Genomic DNA, 12,442 nt, shown 5'->3' with positions numbered 1-12,442 from the left:
CGATATTTCCTGTTCGCCAATGGCAGCCCGATATCTCAGTGACGTCACCCGGCGCCGGGTAGATCCCGGTCTCTCAGGTTGGGACGCGGAAGCGAAAGAGACCGAGGGAGCGCGGTGGGGGGAGGGGACGGCGGAATTCCACAGAATTCCTCTGGATCCCTCTGGATCCCTCTGGATCCCCGCTGCGATCCCCCGGAGCCCTCTGAGAGCCACCTGGGACCCGCTTAAGAAAGCGCCGGGTAAGCCGTTTCGGATCCTTGTTTTTAAAAATGTATAAATTGAGACCCAAAGCAATATTCGATTAAATGATCTGCTGTTACTATCAGAGACAAAAAATAATTTATTGGGGAAGGATTTAATAATAGCATTGGATTTGAAAATTGAAGTATCCCAAGGGCAACTTAAAATTTATGCCTTAACCAAAAAGATGAGGAACAAATATGTGCTGAGGTGTGGTACACCCCTGGGGAAATAGGGAAATTAAAAATGAAACCCATCAAAGTGAAAATCACTGACCTCGATTTGCCAATCCGAGTTTGTCAATATCCAATATCATTAGAAGGGAACCCGGGCCTTCAGCCTGTCACAGAAAACCTTTTGCAACAAGAGATTTCAGAACCATGTATGTCCCCACATAATCCTCTTATTCTGCCTGTCAAAAAGACAGACGGGAATTACAGATTGGTACAGGATTTGAGGGCTATAAATCAGCGAACTGTCATCAAATTTCCAGTAGTAGCAAACCCTTACACCCTCTTAAGCCAGCTGTCCCCTGACTACACTTGGTATAGTGTAATAGATCTAAAAGATGCCTACTGGGCATGCCCGTTAGAGGAAAGTAGCAGAGATTGCTTTGCCTTTGAATGGGAAGATCCTGATAAGGGCAGGAAACAACAACTGCGTTGGACAGTATTGCCTCAGGGCTTTACAGAATCCCCCAATGCCTTTGGGCAGCCCTAGAAGAATTAATGCAATCTTTTGAGCTACCAGAAGGGGTGAAATGGTTACAATATGTAGATGATCTATTAATAGCACAAAAAAGACCAGAAATCTAGTAGAAATGGGACTATATGACTTTTAAACTTTTTGGCACAGCAGGGTTTGAAGGTATGCAAAGCTAAATTGCAATTCACAGAAGCAGAAGTAGAATATTTAGGTCATTGGTTAAGTAAAGGGAAAAAGAAATTGGATCCTAACAGAGTGTCTGGAATACTAAGCCTGGGACTCCAAAAACTAAAAAAGAAGTGAGGAAAATGTTGGGACTGCTGGGATACTGTCATCAATGAATAGAGGGATTTAGTGAGAAAGTGAAATTTCTATATAAAAAACTTACCAGTAATCGCCTGAAATGGGCAGAGGAGGATGACAAAAGTTTTGAAAAGGTCAGACAAGCTTGAATTCAAGCCCCTGTACTCAGTCTCCCAGATTTGGAGAGACCATTTCAATTGTTTGTAAACACCTCTGATCAAACAGCACATGGGGTGCTCAGCCAGGAATGGGCAGGCAGTCGAAAGCCAGTGGGATTTTATTCTAAACTGCTCGACCCTGTCAGTCGGGCTTGGCCCACCTGTCTGCAGGCCCCAGTGGCCACAGCACTTTTAATGGAAGAAGCCTGAAAAGTCACCTTTGGGGCGACCCTAGTGGTCCACACCCCCATAATGTGAGGGGAATTCTGAATCAAAAAGCCAAGAAATGGCTAACTGATACCCGAATATTAAAATATGAAGCTATTCTAATCACTTCCCCAGACTTAGAGCTAAAAGCAGCAACTGCTCAAAGTCCTGGACAATTCCTATATGAGGAACCAGGATGAAAATTTAGAATGTGATTGTGTGGACAATTACTCTTCAGTAAAAAGAAACGATAAAGAAGTTCAGGGCAGAACTGCATGAGAATTAATAGGTTTTAGCAGATGGCAGGGAAAGTTTACTCAAAACCCAGGCCAGACAAATTACTGAACAATTACATCAATGATCTCTTTGGCGAACGAGAGTGCTAGCAGAACAATTTTTACATTTTTTTGGATGCATTGGCATTTTTGATATTGCAAAGCAGAGCATCCAGACTTGGTTAACTTGTTCACAAAATTATTAAAAGTTATGCTACAAGGTCCATCAGGAGAATGGAAATTTGCTTACACACCCTTTGAAAGAATACAAATAGATTTTACAGAATTCCCAAAAATAGGAAGATGGAACTATTTACTAGTAATGGTAACAAATTAACCCACTGGGTAGAGGCATACCCTGCAGCTAGAGCCACATCACAAGTGGTAGCCAAAATATTGTTGGAACACATAATCCCAAGGTATGGCCTGGTTCGAGCCATAGACTCAGAGCAGGGGACGCACTTTACATCAAAGGTGCTGCAGTCACTGACCCCGGCACTGGGCATCAGCTGGGAGTATCACACACCTTGGCACCCTCAGAGTTCTGGGAGGGTTGAAAGGATGAATCAAACATTAAAACAACAGCTGTAAAAAATTAATGATTGAGACTAAAATGCCATGGACAAAGTGCCTCCCACTAGCCCTGTCTAATATAGGAACAATGCCAAATTCAAAAACAGGGATTTCACCATATGAAATGCTGTATGGTATGCCTGACCCTAAAGGAGAACAACTTGATCCAGCTTTAGTTCAGGACCCTTCCCTCCAGAATTACATAATAATAATCAATAAAAATTTGTAAGAATTAAGGGAGAAGGGAATTTAAGCTCAAACCGTCCCTCTAAGATTTGCCATAGATAAGATTAGGCCACGACAACATTTGTTAATTAAAGAAGAAAATCTACATCCAAAATGGGAAGGACTGTATTTGGTTCTGTTAACAACTGAAACAGCTGTGAGGACACCTGAAAAAGGATGGACACGTGTGAGTAGAGTCCAGGGTCCTGTAACCCCTCCTACTGCAGGTTGGGCAGTGACATCCGAGCCTGGAGACCTCAAAGGGCGAATCCAGAGCTCTCGATGTCGGCACCGGATCAATTTGTCTCGAAGGTCTCCCAGTCAGGACTGAAAGTCACCTGTCCTGAAGCCAGGTGTGATTGTAACCCCTTCATCAAAAAGAGTTGTCCATATTGTCCTGAGCTGTGGTGGTCTCATCCCTATGGTGGGTATCTCCCATTCACATTGTCTGTCCAATGTAGAAGAAAGGAACAGAAGGAAACTGTTAAGGTGCTAAATACCCTATCAGCACGAGGAAAAATCGAAATTGATGATCATAACTGGTGGGAGTTATTTGAGAGTGGAACAAGAGGAAAAGAGAAAGCCAGAGCAGAGGTTTTGGCAATAGAGTGTCAGAAGGGTTGTGTATACCGAGCTGTTACTGCTGTACCTCGTACTGGAATGTTAAAGCTAAAAGCTGGGACAAAATTAAGAAACACTACCAAAAGAGAAAGACAAAGTGGGAGAGCCCAGGACATATTCCCTGCTGCCGAGAAGATCAAACAAACCTCGGCTACTGGCAGCAACCCCGTAGGCCTTGAGGGAGGCAGAGGGATGAAAATGGTCATGGGAGTCATCCTATTGCTAATGATGATAAAAGGAAATAATGCTGATGCTTGTTCCAAGTGTCACCAGACAATTGGGTACGGGGATGCACGGTATCCACCCTTGCCTTCCACACACACATCAATTTCTGCTAGAATCAGCACAAGTTGGAAACGTGTACTATTATGGGAAAAAGTTATTGGGTGGCCACCAATTTGGGAAAAGGAGGGTGGGCTCCATCAGCATACCAAAGTTGCCCAGTAGGAGAGACACAGCTCTGCTTCCCAAAAGAAGGTATGTGGGGATATTCAGATCAGGGAGGAGTGCGCGATCACTACAAGAAGGAATTGATAAAAAATACAACTAAAGTGTTCAGAGGAACAAGGATAAACTGTGGGGAAATTTTAACTTGTATGAGAAAATAAAGCAACAACTCAGTGAACGGAACTTACCCCCCTTTGGAAAGAATTTATTTGTGGAATTAATGTGAGAAATTACTGCTGAACTGAACTGAAGTCACTGTTGGATCACTGTGGAGGAATGCAGATGACTGAACAATGGCCACGGAGGGGGGAGGGATTAGGCCCAGATCAGTTATTACAGTGGAATCAATCAGAAATATTGAGGGGAGTCAATAGACCTGAAGGGTGGGTTCTAAGTCATGAGGTAACAGGAGAAGCATCTATAACACGTCAGGGAAGTAACTTTACCCAAGATGTGGGGCACACCCCCTGTAAGACTCTCCTGACTACAAATGCAAGCAATCAGTCTTGGTGGCCCAAAACTCTAAAAAAATACTGAGGAAAGCTAAGTAAGGGTAATTGTATAAAGAACAATTTTACAGGACTCTGCTGGTATAATAAGAATAGTGTAAGAATCTATTGGCAATGACCTGAATCAGTTCAGCTAAGCTGGAAAGTCCCAGACGGAATATTTTGGATCTGCAGGAAAAGAGCTTCTAATACCCTACCAAACAGATGGAGAGGGACATGTACCTGAGGGATTATCCAGCCTGCAGTTTTTACATTACCAGAAGAGAAAGACAATCAAGTGTTAGGAGTTCCCTTGTATGAAACTTTGCCTGCAAACAAAAAGAGCCCATCCATAGGGGGAACACAAATCTGGAAGGATGATGAATGGCCCCCAGAACAAATTACTGAGTACTATGGGGCTCAAGATGGAAGCTGGGGCTATCTCACTCCAATTTATATGATAAATAGAATTATCAGGCTACAAGCCCTGGTAGAAATTACTTCCAAGCAAACAGCCCGAGCAATGGAATTGATAGCTAAACAACTTACCCAAACTAGAGCAGCAGTATATCAAAATCGACGAGCCCTGGACTATCTGTTAGCTGAAGAAGGGGGAGTGTGTGGGAAGTTCAATAATTCTGAATGCTGCATAGAAATTGATGATAATGGAGAAGTAATTACTAAAATTGCAGAAGAAATAAAACAAATAGCCCATGTACCTGTACAAACCTGGAACTCTGTGTTTAATGATAATTGGTGGAATAACCTGTTGGGGGGAGATTGGCGGAAGGAATTAGGTTTTATGTTAACATGTGCATTATTAGGAGAACTGTTCATCCCTTGTCTTGTTCCATGCTTCATTCGACTAATCCAGTCGGTGGTTCAAGGAATGCAAGTTGCTACAATACCAATAGACCCTGAGAAGGCAACAAAACTAATGGCAGTGAATGAATTAAATTGAGCACAAGAACTACCAACAAAATTTGTAACCAAAACACAAATCAATGGGATAAAAGAAAAGAAGTGGGGAAATTGTGATAATTGGAAAAAGATTTGTGTTACTCACAAAAGAATTGTGGTTTGTATAAACCAGAATACTAAGGTATGAAGTGAAGCAAGGACACTAGATAAAGAAAAATATATGATTAAATCATTCTGTTTTAAATCACCATGTTATGTTATGTTATGTTATGTTATGTTATGTTATGTTATGTTATGTTATGTTATGTTATGTTATTTTACGTATGTTATGTTTTCCAAATAAGTTACATCAACTGCCAGCTTGCAAAATCACACTTTTGGATAGTCCTTCCTGCCTTTGTTTGATCACTGCTGCCTCTCTCAAGGACCAGACTTGCAGATTTCCCTTGTGGTTGTCTACAAAGACCAGATGGTTATCTGTGAGACTGACTATTGCCCAGAGGCTTTGTGAGTTTGGATGCAGATGCTTCTTCGACCACCACTGCTTAGCTGCCCAAATTATGACAGCAAAAAACCAAAAATTATTGATTACAATGAGAAACCACAGTATAAGAAGAGGCTGCAAACCAAGGTTGGAGGGAGTGTGGAGTGGACGGTGACCCCTCACATTCCCCAGCACTGTTTGCTCTTTCTCTATCAAATAAAGCAATCTAAATTTTGCTGAATATCGAGACTGTTGTTTCTCATTCATAATAAGCGGGAGGTGAGTGACAGGATCTGAGGAGATCCAGACCATGGCCGGGTCATGGTCATCTCATGGTCATCTTCAAGGTCAGCTCATGTTCACTCATGGTCACTCATGGTCATCTTATGGTCATCTCCTAAGCACCATCATCTCATGCTCATGGTCGCCTCATGGCCAGGATCATGTTATGGTCATGGGCATGCCGTGGTCATCTCTTGGACACAATACCTCATGCCCATGGTCATCTCACAGTTGTCATCATGTCATGGTCACAGTCACGGACATTTCTTGATCACCTCATGGCCATGGTTGTGTCATCGTCATCTCATGGTCACAGTCCTCTCATGGTCATGGATATGGTCATCTCATGGTCATCTCTTGGTCATCTCACAGTCACAGTCATGTCATCAGCACAGTCATGGTCGTTTATTTCCTGATATCCATCATGTCATGCTCATGGTCAGCTCACCCTAATGGGCATCTCATGGTCACCTCATCGTCATGGTCATCTCGTGGTCGTGGTCATCTCCTTATCACCATCATCTCATGGTCGTGGTCATCCTGTGGCCACAATTATTTCATAGCCGTGGTCATATTGTGGTCACCTCATGGTCATCTCCTGATCCCCATCATCTCATGTCCATTGTCATCTCACTGTAATGGTCATCTCAAGGTGATGGTTGTGTCATGGTCACCTCATGGCCATAGTTCTGTCATGGTCATCTCATATCAGGGGTCGAGGGTGGTCCCCAACAATCCTTTTTAGGCTTTGCAGATATCAGGGCAGAAATGGCAAAAATTAAAGAAGAGCGGAACGACAACCACGACTCAGTAACATAAAACACTTTAATAATAATGAAAGGAAACGTGGGATGAGGCCCAAAAATCCAAATACAACAACCGAGGGGACAAAGTCACTTTAGGAGCCTGGGGTTGACGACAAAGATACAGGGAGCTCCAAGGTGTAAATATGGGGTAAGAGAGGGGGTGGAGTTGAGCTTAGGGTCCAATGGGGATAGGGGAAAGTGGGGCAGAGGTGGAGTAAGGGCAGGTAGGATCCAATGGAGTAGGTTGGGTGGAACATTGCATCAGCTGAGGGCCAATGGGGATACAAGGAAGGGAGAACATTCTGGAACTGGGAGAGGTGATAATTAACTGGGAAATGAGGGTTAGGAATATGCATGAGGTATTCACACAGGCAATCCCATAACTCTTCCTAATATTCCTCTGGGGTCACCACAACTTAACAAATGCCTCCCCAGGTTTAGGGTTGGGATATCATTCTTCTTTGGTGATGGTTGCCTGTCCTGGGATATTGGTCAGGCTGACCCCTACATCTCCCCCTTTCTGCTTAACAGTAAAAATAGAACTGAAAGATTTTTGTAAAACTCTGTAGAAACATTCTAACAGACAAGGAAAAACTAACACTACAAAATGACAATTATGAAGATAAGTAACCCCGTTTTCATTATGGACAACACCCACCCCTTGGTTACCCAACTTTTAAAGACTCCATCAAACCAGTCTTTGTCTTCATTAATTTGTAACTCTTTGACTCTCTCTCTGAGGACTTGAATACTTACCACCTTTACATCTTACCAATTGAATCCTTTATCCATAACAAAAGGTATTGCAGTAATCCATTTGAACTGAAACACTTCCTATTCTTGAGCCTCTAATGGTGCATGTGGAAGATTGAGAGGCCACGAATCCCAAAAATCTACAGGATTGTATTTCAGCTTACCAATGGGACTGTTCCTCTGCATATTACAAATGGCCTTTTTATTTACTGGCCACTCATCTATGGCCAGACCTACCAGCCATGTTGAAGAGGGGTTATTTGGGGTGGCAAGAGATAAACATAAAGTCTCCTGGGGTGTTATGTTCGCTAAAGGCTCGCTGTTAGGAGTTGGGAGTACTGGAACTTTCTGGTGGGCAGTCCTTTAATGGCTGTAGGTAAGGTTTGATGGTTTTGGCTGGTATCCACCGAGGTCCTCTATCTGTGGCGACACAACCGTATCCCTCCCCCAGTTATTAACTGAAATGGTCCTAACATTTGATTTGTTTCAGGCTCTTTTACTAACACTGATGGTCATCAGCATCATCAGCTTGTGGATTTCTGTCACAGCGCGAGGCTGGCTCGTGTTCCAGTGCAAGTTTTTTTGATGGCAGCCTGGGGAAATTGCCTTTAGAAGAAAACTGTTTAGCCTGGGGTTGGTTTTGACCAGGAACTGGGTGTCTCCCTTTTCTCTGTGGACAGTCTTTTCAGAAATGTCCCTGTGGAACACATCGAAAGCAAGTGGGTTGTTATTGTGATTGTGGTGTTTTAAAAGGAAACTGCACAGCCACCAGGGCTTTTGCAACTCCTTGCCCCATGGCCTGGGTCTGTCCTGCTGCCACATTCATCCCGAGACGATTGCACGCCTCGATCATCTGGAGGATCATTGGTGGTGGTTCTCGTGGCAGGGCGTGCAACACCTTTGGACACTTGGAGTTACCATGAGCTACTGCCAATGTCTCTAACAGCTTGTTGCTGGTCCTAGCATCAGGGATTGGTTTTTCCAATGCTTGTTTTAACCACTCTATAAATTCCATGTATGTCTCTCCTGGCTCTTGCCTAATATTAGTATACTCTGAGTTAGGATTGCTGCCATCTGGTACATGGACCAATGCTTTAAACAAAAATCTTTAACTTCACCACGTACTTGCCTGGGGACTGCTGCTGCTTGCTCCTCAGGTTGGCTAAATTGTCCTTTCCCAGTTAGGTGGTCCATCATTTATGCTGCTCTGGCTGTGTCATTCAGACTTAACTGAAACTGAACCCAAACTTGACTGAAGCAAGCCCGCATTGGCTGCCTGTCACTGTGGTGTCGCTGTTGACGAGTCCCTTCACAGGATCAGCTCTCTGATCCTGTGGTGTCCACGCATCTTCCCGGCCCATCACTGCCTCACACACGAGGTGACCACCACCCCACTCTCTGGCCATCTGACCCACAGCTGAGCCCTTCCCAGAGTGCCTTTTGGTGGATAAAAGTGAACGGAAGTGCACAGGATTTAACAAAGATAGAAAAGGTCCTTATTCTGTAAGGCGTTCCTTCTTTCCTACAGTTATGGTCATCACCATTATCTCATGCTCATGGTCACCTAATGGTCATCTCACAGTCACCTCATGGTCACAATCATCTCACAGCCATGGTTGTGTCATGATCATCTCATGGTCTTGATCAGCACACAGCCATGGTGTGTTGGGGTCATCTCATGGCCACCTCTAGGTCAAGATCCTGTCATGGTCATCTCACAGCCTTCAGTATTTCATGGTCATGGTGTTGTCAAGGTCATCTTGTGGTCATCTCATTGTCACCATCATCTTGTGGTCATCTCATGGTCACGGCCATCTCATGGTCATGGTCCTTTCCTGATCACCATCATCTTATGCTTGTGGTCATCTCACTGTAATGGTCACCTCATGATCATGTCATGGTCACCTCATGGTCATCACATGGCCATGATCACATCAGGGTCACCTCAAGGCCATGGTTGTGCCACGGCCAACCCATGGTCATCTCTTGGTCCAAATCATCTCATGGTCAGGGTTGTGGTTGTGTCATGGTCACTCTCATCTCACGGCCATCTCGTGCTCGTGTCATGGCCAGGGAACTTCTCCAAGATCCCGAGCCCCGATTTTGGGACACTCAAGGACCTTTGGGGACAGTGAGGCCTGGCCTGACCCCTCCCCCCATCCCACTGCCCCTCCAGGAGCCCAACGTGGCCAAACCCTCCTGGGGAGACCTGGGACATGGGACACGGAGCAGGAAATGAATCCTGGGGGATGGAGTTGGATGTGGCTGGCAAGTCCCAATTCCAATCCTGCTGTCACCATCCTGCTCGTGCTGTTCCCAACCTGTTCCTGGTGTCCCCATTCCCATTCCTGGTGTCCGAATGCTCTTCCTGGTGTCCCCATTCTCATTCCTGCTGTCCCCATCCCTATCCCCAGTGTCCCCATCCACGTTCCTGGCTCCCAGAGAGGAATTGCCAGACACTGGAGGAGGGAACTCAGATTTATTGCCCCAAGCAGGATTTACAGCCCCAAACCAGGATAATTTCACAGCAGAACTAAAACATTGGGAATATTTGTGGTTCCTGGCTTCAAGACACTGGAAAATCAGAAATGGATCCATTAGCAAAAGCTGTGGGCGTGTGGGAGCAGCAGGATGAGTTCTGCTGGCAGCTCTTGGTTTCCTGGGAAGAGGGAAGGGGCTGGATCCAGCTCCATGGATCGCTCAGGCGGTGATTCCTGCTGGGATGAGAAAGTGTCACGGTGCCACCCTGTCCCTGTCTGCATCCTGCAGGATGGACCTGGCTGGAGCCCATGGAGAGCAGGAGCTCCTCCAGAATTCTACCTGATCCCCCTCCAATCCTGCCCGAGTAGCCCTCTGGAATCCCTCCCTGATCCTGCCCCATCCATCCATCCATCCATCCATCCATCCATCCATCCATCCATCCATCGTGATCCCTATTTCAGAATCCAGCCCCAATCCCACTCCACAATTCCATCTGATCCTGCTCTGATCCAGAATTCCTCCATGATCCCAATCAGTCCATCCTGCCCCAGTCCTCCTCTGGAATCTCACCCTGATCCCACTCTGTACCTGCATTCAAGCCGTTGGTTCCCACATCTTTTCCTGCAGAAAGAGAAGATCCATGAGATTCCAGCACGGATCACACAACTGGGATTAACCCCAGGATCCATCCTAGGATCCACAAAGAGGGGATCCAGAGCTGGATCCACCACTGGTACTCACCAGCTGCTATGTTGTATCCAGTCCTGTCCCTCCTCCCTGTGGAGAAACAGTGGGATCAGTGTTGGTGGCACAGGATTCCCAAACAGTGCCGGGTGGATCCGTGCCCCTTCCCGGCCCCCATCCCGTATGTTACCGGATTGGCGCTTCCAGACAATGAATCCAATGAGGACAATGAGGATGATGACGGCAGTGATGATGGACACAGCGACCACCACAGTGAGATTCCCGCCAGAAGTTGGGTCTGGGAAATGCAGGACGGTGAGGAGAGGGAGGGGAATCCCCATTTGGGCATTCCAAATTCCCAATTCCCACATTCCACATTCCCAGCCTCACCCCAACCGTAGATCCCGGGCTCTGACATTCCAGGATGCTCCACCCGGCACCGGTACTGCTCCCGCTCCTCCGGCCGCGCCTCGATCCTGACCCAGGTGTGGAAGGTGCCGTCGCTGTTGGGAACGATCCCGCCCCACTCCGTCTCCTGATCCCAGATTTCATCCCCCTTCATCCAGTTGACTGCGATGGAGCTGGGGTAGAATCCGTACGCGTGGCAGGACAAGATCAGCGTCCCGTGTTCCTCTTTTCCAGACACATGGACATCAGGGGGATCTGGAATGGGATAACGGTGAGAGACATCCATGGAATTCCATGGGAATAGGATGGGGGTGAGATCTGGCAATGGAATTCCCACTGGAATGGGATGGGGGTGAGATCTGCGCATGGAATTCCCAATGGAATGGGATGGAGGTAAGATCTTCCCATGGAATTCTCACAGGAATTACCATGTTTCTATGTCCTCCATTCCCAAATCCCCTCAAGAATTCTGCTCCCACCTTTGCGGTCCAGCTCCTTCTGCCCATATCCGATGTATTTCTGGAGCCATTCCGGGCAGACGTGCCCCAGGTGTTTTGTCAAACCCTCAGCCTCGTTCTCATGTTCCCAGCGCCTCCTGGTGATCTCAGCAGCACTGTCGGCCGCCACGAATCTCCTGGATCCCAGGTCAAAGGAGATGTAATCCCACCCGTCGTAGCCATCCTGGCGGGATCCACGGATGCTCCCGTCAGACAGGAGGTCACAGCCGTAAACTCGCAACAATGTGTGGAGACCTGGGGGGAGAGAGAATCATGGAATTGTGTCCCAGCCCCACAGAGCCCCATTCCAGCCCTTTGGAGCCCCAGAGTCTGATGGAGACGCACAGAACCTCATCCCAGGCCCATGGATCCACATCCTAACCCATGGATCCCAACCCAACTCCACAGATCCCATCCCAACCCCATGGATCCATATCCCAAACACAGGGAGCAACACTCAGATCCATGGATCAAAAGATATCCCATTCCAGCCTAATGGATCCCCATCTCAGCCCCTTTCGTGCCCTGAGAATCCACATCCAAACCCTATGGATTCACACCCCAGCCCCACAAATCCCACCTCCATCCCAAGGATCCCCATCCCAACCCAGAGATCTGTTACCGTATGGACTAGAAATCCTGAATATTAGAATATAAAGTGTATAAACCATAATAGTAGTAGTAATGCTAAGGCTTGAAGACTGCAGTCCCCAGAGTAGGCCCTGGGAAACTAACTTAGGAATGTGCTGTGCTGAGAGCATGCAGAACCGTTAGTGATAAGGTTAAAGTATAAACATAAATAAAGTACTGGTGGTGGGCAGTGGCGTAAGAGAGAGATTGAGGGGGAGAACACTATAGTCCTAAGATAAGCAACCATGTAGGAT

The 12,442-nt window shown here is 46.3% G+C and overlaps 1 protein-coding gene across 1 annotated transcript; it reads right to left on the bottom strand.

Annotated features, from left to right (window-relative positions):
- Positions 1-9,948: 9,948 nt before the first annotated feature.
- On the bottom strand, positions 9,949-11,913 carry LOC148218008 (class I histocompatibility antigen, F10 alpha chain-like). Its single transcript, XM_088158028.1, has 7 exons — positions 11,904-11,913; positions 11,541-11,813; positions 11,044-11,316; positions 10,844-10,951; positions 10,711-10,746; positions 10,558-10,590; positions 9,949-10,202 (listed from the first exon to the last, which is right to left on the bottom strand). The coding sequence occupies exons 1-7, from the start codon at positions 11,911-11,913 to the stop codon at positions 10,189-10,191; spliced, it is 747 nt and encodes a 248-aa protein (XP_088014154.1). The 3' UTR covers positions 9,949-10,188.
- Between the last annotated feature and the right edge of the window lie 529 nt (positions 11,914-12,442).

The sequence above is a fragment of the Sturnus vulgaris genome, unplaced genomic scaffold, assembly GCF_052056855.1.
Source record: "Sturnus vulgaris isolate bStuVul1 unplaced genomic scaffold, bStuVul1.hap1 Scaffold_195, whole genome shotgun sequence".
NCBI lineage: Eukaryota > Metazoa > Chordata > Aves > Passeriformes > Sturnidae > Sturnus > Sturnus vulgaris.
The sequence above is the reverse complement of the archived record's forward strand: the minus strand, read 5'-3'. Positions and strand labels throughout refer to the sequence as shown.

Excerpts from the sequence above, each read along its gene's own strand:
- LOC148218008 (XM_088158028.1), bottom strand. Across the intron at positions 10,952-11,043 it reads GCCCGGGATCTACGGTTGGG|ACCCAACTTCTGGCGGGAAT; the intron begins GTGAGGCTGGGA and ends TGCATTTCCCAG. Across the intron at positions 10,747-10,843 it reads TGTCTGGAAGCGCCAATCCG|GGAGGAGGGACAGGACTGGA; the intron begins GTAACATACGGG and ends GTTTCTCCACAG.